This window comes from Helianthus annuus, chromosome 11, assembly GCF_002127325.2.
Source record: "Helianthus annuus cultivar XRQ/B chromosome 11, HanXRQr2.0-SUNRISE, whole genome shotgun sequence".
Classification (NCBI taxonomy): Eukaryota; Viridiplantae; Streptophyta; class Magnoliopsida; order Asterales; family Asteraceae; genus Helianthus; species Helianthus annuus.
This window is the reverse complement of record NC_035443.2, coordinates 185,868,387-185,877,914: the sequence shown is the minus strand read 5'-3', so window position 1 is coordinate 185,877,914 and position 9,528 is coordinate 185,868,387. Positions and strand designations below refer to the sequence as shown.

The 9,528-nt window shown below is 37.4% G+C and overlaps 2 protein-coding genes across 2 annotated transcripts; both read right to left on the bottom strand.

Annotated features, from left to right (window-relative positions):
* Positions 1-6,200: 6,200 nt before the first annotated feature.
* LOC110887500 (uncharacterized protein At2g29880-like) lies at positions 6,201-7,111 on the bottom strand. The gene is made up of 2 exons (XM_022135093.2): positions 6,877-7,111; positions 6,201-6,800 (listed from the first exon to the last, which is right to left on the bottom strand). Exons 1-2 carry the CDS (start codon positions 7,069-7,071, stop codon positions 6,225-6,227), a joined length of 771 nt encoding a protein of 256 aa, XP_021990785.1. The 5' UTR covers positions 7,072-7,111; the 3' UTR covers positions 6,201-6,224.
* A 281-nt stretch (positions 7,112-7,392) lies between these two features.
* LOC110889006 lies at positions 7,393-8,524 on the bottom strand. The gene is made up of 2 exons (XM_022136497.2): positions 7,951-8,524; positions 7,393-7,879 (listed from the first exon to the last, which is right to left on the bottom strand). The coding sequence occupies exons 1-2, from the start codon at positions 8,522-8,524 to the stop codon at positions 7,398-7,400; spliced, it is 1,056 nt and encodes a 351-aa protein (XP_021992189.1). The 3' UTR covers positions 7,393-7,397.
* Positions 8,525-9,528: the final 1,004 nt, after the last annotated feature.

Sequence of the window (9,528 nt, the reverse complement as noted above, 5' to 3'; positions counted from 1 at the left end):
TCCTTTGGGTTTTCACTAGGCTCTTCATTTAGAACTGAAAGACCAGAAGGAGGATTTCCCATCTTTTCAGTCACAGACTTTAATAACTGAGCCAAACTCTCAGCAGTAATCACTGGATTAACCGTAGAAACAGCATCAGCATTAACTTCAGGAGGAAGTTCTATGTCATCATCAGAATTACACATTATCTCAACACCTTCATCGTCAAAATAATGGCGTAATTTAGTAGATGACATGATTAAAGCAAGAATAGGTTTTTCTAAATGAGAATAGCTGGATTCAGCATCAAGCAAACTTTTACTTACATAGTACACAGGATGTTGAGTACCTTCATGATCCTTAACAAGGACTGCACTTACTGCCTTAGAAGAAACTGCTAAGTATAAGGATAATATATCCCCTTTTCTGGTTTCATTAAAGCTGGAGCTGACGATAGATAATCCTTAAGGGCCTTGAGGGCATTCTCATGCTTTTCAGTCCACTCAAATTTCTTGTTCTTTCTCAGGATGTCATAGAATTCTTTGCATTTCTCTGATGACTTTGAGATAAATCTGTTCAAGGCTACGATCCTTCCTGTCAATCTTTGCACATCCTTGGCATTGGCAGGAGACTTGATATTCACAATCGCCTTGATTTGTTCTGGACTTGCCTCTATCCCTCTTTTTGTCACCATATAACCTAGGAACTTGCCAGCTTTTTGATGGAGAGGGTGAAACCCGAGTGTTAAAGTGTTTAAATTACATGTCTTATTGTGTTTTAAGCAGTTATGCGTTGCGAATATGATATCTAAGAGTTTTTACGGTGTTATAGGTTAAGCACGTAAATCAGTGAAGTTTGGAACGCTTGGTGATGGAATGGAACTAGCGAGGATGTGTATCACGATGTATTACATCATTCGTCCAGTGGCAACATGCATATGTATTGAGTTTTAGAGGTGGAACTCCAACTGACCCGATTGATACCATTCTGATTATTACCACTGTTGTTTATGTAGTACCATATGCTCAAGAAGTTGTACTTCTGTTGAAATTTGCTCTCTTTCATGTTTGGCTTGTTATTATTTGTCATAACTGATGTCTAGCCTTTGATTATCATCAAACAAGCATCTTTTCAGTAGAAATTGAGCAACTTTACAATCTTTATTTTCGTTCCCATATTAAGATCTTCAATCACCCGTAGGTATCTTTAAATTTACCGCCCATCTCAGTATCTAAATACTCCTGCAGCCTTTGACTGTTTGTAAATTGAGTCCAAAAAATCTCTGAGAAAAAAAGCACCCTTTTGAATGCCACCAAAATGCTCTAACCATGTTTGACTTTTGTATGACACATTTTGACCATCCATAAGAACACGTTCGAAACTTTGATTGTACAACATTGCAGCATAGCCTGATCATTGATATACGTTGACTGTCTTCCAACTTTGACTATGCAAACGTTCACTTAGATGCTGACCCATATCATAGTGATCCAAATACTGAAAAAACGCCACGTTATTGTCTTATTGATGATCATAATACTGCTGCAATAAAGAAAAACAGACAGATGCTTCATATCCACCAGCTGCCATCATTTTATGGAGCTTCGTCTGTCTTGACTGTTGACCATCAGTTGACTGCATCCTGTTACTTGTTTTGCATCCACCTATCCAGTTACAAACCCAAAACCAAGAATCAAGCTTATATATGATCATTACCTTCAGTTGACTTCGACTCCTGTAATATTGACTGGGAGTTGACTTTGACTATAGTTGACTTTTGGCTAGTATTGATTGAAGTTAACTCCAAGCCAGCAATAAGTATTGTAACCTGCTACAGGACCTATCCATTGACCATGTGGGTCGTTGACTCACCCACCCACATCAACAACTGAAAGATCTTCCAAACACCACTTGACACCCTAATAAACACATCCATTCTAACGACATACAATTGTCTATGAACATGAACATAGATATCATGGTTTTCCATGCCTTCAGAGTTTTAGATTGTGTTTCCACATCATCATCACCAGTAGTTTTAGTGAATTGAATCTCGCTTTCAGCCTCGTCAACATATTTATTGGTTTATGATGCAATTCTAATTCAGTTATTGAAGTTATATCCATCAACAACTACTTCTTCCTCGTTCGTTGAATCATCATCACCCATACCAGCACTCATTTCACTTCTAACATGGTTCAGGCATTTCATCAAACACCTTGTGGTCAAACTCGACTTTTGTATGTCAAGAAGCATAACATGACCCAAAATCTCTTATACGAATCAATCCTGCAGAAGAAAATTGCAAGGTCATGTGATGATAATTAGTAGACTGCATTGATCTGTCTTTGATGTTTGAAGGGTTTGTTTTGTAAAGAGAGTATAATTTAATACTCATCTTCTTGAACTCTTAAAAGTGTAAAAAGACTACTCAACCAAGATATATCATCAAAGACGAGACTAGCACAAATGGGTAGGTGGGTGAAGGAATGGTGAATCAGTCTAATAATGGAAGTTTACATATTGTTTCGGTCTACCCCGGCTATGGCTAAAGGTATAATGGAAAGGACCAAAGAAAAGGGACAAATGGTGAATCAGTCTAATAATGGAAGTTACATTTAAATACATGTCTAATTTACTTAAAGTTACATGCGGAAATACCGATTTTATGCTTCAGAAACAGAGCGTATGGGGTCATATTTCTTCTTAAAGTCGAGAAAACACCCAAATCTCTTACAATTTGAAGTGAATGTTTTTGAATTCACCATTAATCTAATCCACTCAGCTCAATCTTAGTACCGCAAGTCACAGTGTAAGACTGTAATAAGAACAAAGACGCAAGATACTCGTGTGAATAGGTCTAAGAAATTCGACAACAAAAGAAATAACAAATCAAATCTTCAGCATTACAGAGTACACTAACACTGTGTTCCCGAGTTTACTAAAAGAAATAAAAGAAAAGAAAGAAAGTTTAAGAGAGAAAAGAAAATAAGAGAAAGAAAAATATAGAAATTTATTTCACGTTCCAGAGTTTGAAGGAAATGAAAAGAAGGGAAAAGGAAATAAACATTTTGCGTGTTCCCGAGTGCAGAGAAAAAGAAAAGAAAGTAAGAATTTTACTATTATACCCTTTTAAGTAAAACTAAAATAAAAATAACCATGAATATGCATACCCTTTTAAGGATACTAACTTTTAACTAATATCCTGCAAGAAACAACCACTGCTAGTAATTTCAAAACAAGACCCATGATTTGCCATCAACATACTGGTCGTATGTCAAGCTCAGTGTGAGCCCCTACTGAAGTGTGCTTTAATATTAACCAAGAACCAAATCTTGAAAAGGTTGGATTTGAGATGATTTACCTACTTTTTACATGTGGTTTATGATGATAAGAATAATTTCACAAACGCCACTGGGTTTTGTGTTGATGTTTTCAATGCTTGCCTTCAAGCGTTACCATATGAAGTGCCTTATGAGTTTGTTCCATATGAGCATGGAAGTTACGACAAACTTATAGAAATGGTCTACAATAAGGTACTACATGAGTTAAGTATAACTAGTTAAAATATATGCATGAGTATAACTAACAGCTAAATATTATCATGTTGATAATTACTGAATCAGGCTCTTATGACGCGACCCGTTTCGACGCATACCGTTTCGACGCATACCGTTTTGACCTGAACCGTTTCGACCCATACCATTTCAAATCGAACCGGTTCGACCCGTGCCGTTTCGACTCAAACCATTTAATTACGATCTCCTGTCTGCGTTTGGTTTGCGAACGTGTTGTAAACGCAAATCCTGAGTGTTTTCTGCACACGGGTCGGGTTCTTAACAGATTCTTGAATGTCAACCTTTTTTCTCACTAGCGCAGTGTCTATACGTCCCTCGAAATCCAACAACTGCGTATAAAGAGCCGATTCGGGCAAAAACGCAGGTACTTTTTCCGGAATTTGCTTATCGGGTAGGGCCTGTTTTCGTCTACGCGCCACAGGTGCAAGCTCCATAGTCTTCAAAGGCGAGCCAGCCGCACCACCAGCCGAACTAGGTGGTCTAGAAGACGGCTTCTGCCCCGATCTCTTCGCATTCGCAAGCGTCACAACCGACGGCGACGAAACACCCGTGTTAACATTCCCACTACCCCCTCCCATCAAACACTGCTTCTGGGACTGAGCTAATTGCGCTTGAAACCGCGCGTGAGCCGCTCTAGCATGCGCTTGAACCTGCGCTTGAACCTGCGCTTGAACGTATTGCGACTGCGCTAACGCCTACGCCTGCGCCTGTGGCTCCGACATCTCAGAATGACCACCCATTGGTTGCAAGAACCAAAAAAAGTGATTCATTTATCTTTGGGAGAAAGAGCTTTTTTTTTTCTTTTATTGAACAGGAACACAAATGAAAAAGCTAAGAAAAAAAAGCAACCAATCTGCTGGATAATTACTATAGACCAGTACCTGGACCAAGTTCTTAAAATCCACTGCATCTCTAGTCATGAACCACTTCACAATATGCATCCCCATACATGACTTGCATTTATCACAGTACATATACATATATACTAATTTGTTTAAGCATTTATCACAGTACATATACATATATACCAACTCTCTCATTTATGTAAATCAACACGAACCGTTTCGACCCGCGCCGTTTCGACGTGAACCGTTTCGACCCAAACTGTTTCGACGCGAACCGTTTTGAATCGAACCGTTTCGACGCGAACCATTTCGACCTGTACCGTTTAGATTTTTAGTGTTGCTGCAAATGATAGCACATCTTGTAACTATGTTTAATTATAGAAACAACCTAATTATCTCACGTAGAAAAAGAGGGTCAAAATTAACTATTTGCTGTTCCGAATTTGAATCCAGCCTACACATAAAAAAAGATAATTCAGTATAACTTAGTTGAGGCGTCAATACACTTGCAGCGTCAGGCGTTGTTCCGAATCCGAATTTGTGCTACGGGACTAAACATGCGCAGTCAATTACACTTGCAGCGTCTACTGTTGTTCTGAATCTGAATTTGTGCTACGAGACTAAACATGCAGGCGTCAATTACACTTGTAGTCTCATCAGCAGCTTCCCCCGGTCGGAAAGCTCAAGCTTCGCCACTGGCAACGATATCAGTCATGTAGAATTATAACTTCAAAAACACTCAGTAACAAGATTTTTAAATAAATAGATATAATAGTTCCTTGTTAGCGTTAGGACGATCTTTAGGCTCAAGTGGGCAACTTTTGACCCGTTTGACATGGTCCTAATAAAATAAATACCTATAAGTGACTCACCTGTTCGCTAATGGGTTCGATTTGGCATGTCTACTATTTTCTTTGTAACGGGTCAAAATGGTTACTCATCTGTGCGCACACCAAATGTGGATCTTGAGGATGCTCCACCAGCAAGATCTGCAATATATTTATAAGTAACTCGGTTTATATAAAAGACTTACTCGGGTATCAACAAGTCAAGAATATCTGTGTTTTGTTCCAAATATTCAGCAGCGACGTAATGGCCATGCAGGTCCAATAATCTTGAATTATAGCAGCATACTTTTATCAAACAGCTTGTCATTGTTCATCAGCGGGTCAAACAGCTTGTCAATGTACTTTTATCAAACAGCAACAGGAATTTGGAGGCCTATGGCGTCTCCGATTTGGTTCCAGTAGCACTTCTACTGCTATTGTTGGTTACGCGTTATTAAATGCAGGTTAGGCGTACCGGGGCGGGTAAACCGGCATCTACTAAACAATATCTACCTACAATTTTACTATTATACCCTTTTAACACAAAACATCTTAACCTTATGTAAACACACTTTAACTTATAAAGTACCAGCCATAGCATTATATTAGTTGATCAAAATGTAAAACTTAATGAAAACTGGATCATTCAAATGTAAAGAAAACATACCTGGATCAGTTCACATATGCTAACGTCAGGCTGGATGCAGACACCTGTTCTGATCAATATTGAGCAGCAGTGTCACAGCAGATGAAATATAAGTATTTTAGCATCATAAACAATCCAAGAAACCGACAGTACCAATAATTGTGAAATAACGCCATAACCACTACACGAAACAATAAATTAAAAGAGGAAATAAAGAAACCAAGTCATTGAGAAAGCAAGGTCCATAACCATACAGTAAAATATCCAAACCCCAAGAAATAAAAGTCACAATTTTTTAACTTACTAAAAACAGAAAAACTTCAACTAGTTAATTGCATCCTAAACTCGCTTAGTTACCGGAACCCATCATATCTCTTAGTAAACCCAAACGTATCAGAGGAGGACAACTAAATAGCATCCTTGCTTTTGCTTGGTTGGTTGCCAAGTAATTTAAAGCTCCACGTATTTCATGGGAATCCAAACCCAATGGCTCTAGTGCATTATAAATTTCTTCACCTGTGTATTCGCGATGATAAGCTCTTTCAAGTATTTTATTGCCTTCATAAATAGCATTAGCCACACTGCTAACGCCATTCATAATCATAGACGTTAAATCTTCATCTTGTTGTTCAACTTTTCTTTTTCTACTCTTACATTTCTTTGCACGAGAAGACGTAGGAGGTAACACTTGAATATCATCATCAGTATTGCATTGGCTCTCCAGAACTACATCATTGGCAGCGCAGAAGTCATCAACTTCTGGAATTGTTTCCATGTTAATGCTATCATTTTCTTTCATTCGGGCATTTCTTTCTTTAGCTGTTTCAGCTTGTGCACCGGATGCCCTATCTTTGGCAAAGAGTTGTAGCATTTCATTGAAGTTTGAGACTTTCTTCGTCTTCAGTGCCGCAGCATCAGGCTTTGACTATTTAACAAAATTAAGCTAATTAGTATTATAAACGACATTCTAAATATTCAAGTAAATAATTAAAATAACTTACATCTATTAATTTATCCCAGACTTCATCCTCCGCTTCAATTAATTGAGTTTCTGAATTCCATGAGAATCCACTCAATGACGTTCCACGAAACATGTCATACCATTGAGAAAAATGCTCTTTCAACGTTTTTAAACGATTCTTCAAATGTTTTTTGGTCAATTCAATTTGAAGCTTTGTGTTCAGCTCCTCAATCATATTGTTGTATGCTTGTGAAGTAAAACTGCCATTAATCCTATTGCCATTATCCTGCTGTGCTATCATGGATTGTATGAATATATTATCCATACTTTCTGTCCATTTTATTTGTTCCTTCTTTCCGGTGGGTTCGTGTTTGCTCATGATAACTTTCTACATGGTAATAGATACATAAATTCAAATATGTACATATGTAAATTGTTGCTTATGCTAAATACAATTAGTATATGCACACAATAATAAAAAAGAACAAAGTCACCGATTAATTGAAACCATAACAGTCAATACAAAATCGAAATGATATACTATAATGTACTATTCTAAAACTACTTTGACATATCTATTTCATTGTTTGGATAATTCAAATAGTTGGTCCACATTTCATTTGCAATTGAGTTCCTTAGTTGTTCGGATCTCGTACTACCCTCACGTATGTCTCTTGTAATTTGACTTTCTTCCTCTTGTGGTCCATCTAACACCTCTTGTATGACCTCATCTTCAAGATCTTTGTCACGATCTTCCTCTAATAAAAAGTTGTGTAAAATACAACATGCTAAAAAGATGCCAGACTGTGTTTCACACGAGTAAAATGGTTCCGCTGTACTTCTAATAATAGGAAACCTCTTTTTTAGGACACCAAATGCTCGTTCAATTGCGTTGCGTAATGATGCATGACGAAGATTAAACAACTCCTTTGCATTCTCAGGGGCGCGCGTGGAGTACTCTTTCAAATGATACCTAACACCTCTATATGGTGCCATTAGGGTACTCGTGTGAGGTAAACCCGCGTCTACTAAACAATATCTACCTATAAACAACTTGTAATTAGTATTAGAATACATTATTAAACAATTTAAGTAAATCTGGTAAAAGAATTACCAGTTGGAATGACTAGTTTATCATCTCTAGTAAGCGCATTCTTTATAATTCTTGAGTCTGATGCTGTACCCTCCCATCCAGTTAGCACATACGTAAACTTTAAATCAAATGTACAAGCATCCAATACATTTGTTGTCGGGTATCCCTTACGACCACGATATCTAGGGGCATCCTTATTAGGTACTTTGACGCGAACATGTGTTCCATCAATTGCACCGATACAATCCTTAAAAAAAGGATAAACTCTCTTTTTTTCCTGAATTTCTTTTGGGACAATATCACCTTTAGGTTGTTGAATATAACGACCTTCTAATGATATAATCGCTCGCAAAACTCTATGGACGCACCGACTAATTGTGGACCCAGAACGACGGTATAGCCACGAGGTAAACCGATTTCTCAAATCATTGCCTACAATATGCAAAAATGTTGCAACATGCTCTTCAACAGACATGCGTTGAGTAGCTCGAAGTCCACCATCACGCTTTAAGATACTGCACAATGTCATAAAAGCTTTCTCACTCATGCGGATAAGCTCACGACATTTACCGCCGTTTGAAAGGTCGTGTAACATCTCTTCTCGCACATATCGTCGTTGACAATCTACGTAGTGCAACGAAAGCCACCAGAAAGCAAATCAGGTTAGCTGTTTGCAATTGTCTAGCTCGCACAAGTTCAGCTGCCTCGCGTATCTGATTATCCATTGTAAACTTACTTGCTGTTGAAAATTGTTATTAGATTAGAAAAATTGTTAGTTAAAACTTTACGTTCTTGTTCTATAAAACTATTGTAGGATGCACTCTATGCGGTTATAGCAGTCCAAAATCAAATAGCGGTCAAGGTCCGCTATACGATATATAGGTTATAGCGGTGGTATAGCGGTAATTTCTATATCATGCATAATTTATGTATTTATATATTTGAAAAATATTAATAGTAATATTAAAATTCGATTTAGGAAGTTAGCTACGAGAGTCCAGACTCCAGCGACTTAGAAACCACCAACGATTTAGGATTTAGGAAGTGGAAGTCCAGCAATTTCTAGATTTAGGTTTTATTTTGTTGAACGATGAAGAACCAGGCAACCATCGTCAAGTAAATAGTTGATTAATGTGGGCGTTTCAACTTTTGGCTGAGTTGGCTTTACTTTTGTGTTTTTGAACAGCTGCTAACTGTTAGCCTTAGATGAGTGACAACCCCATATTCACTTTTCTCATCTATAAATCTAGAGTCTATACTTTAAGCAACTTGTTGAAGCTTTATACGTAAGATTGATACAACTCTTACACTACAAAAGGGATATAAGACATGATGTTTAACCTTATATTAACTTCTATATTATATATTTAATACACGAACAATATACTTTTCTTCTTTCACTGGATTGTAACTTGTTGGCTTGGCTTTCAGTTTATTTACAGTATACATTTACAACACATAATCTCACCATCTATCATTAGATTTTAATATCATCAAATCATGGCATTCAAGAGTTAATTTGAGCAAATTATGTTAGCAGCATATCTCCTAAGCATGATCAAGTCATGAATTTCACATCTAATCTAACACTAGCTAAAC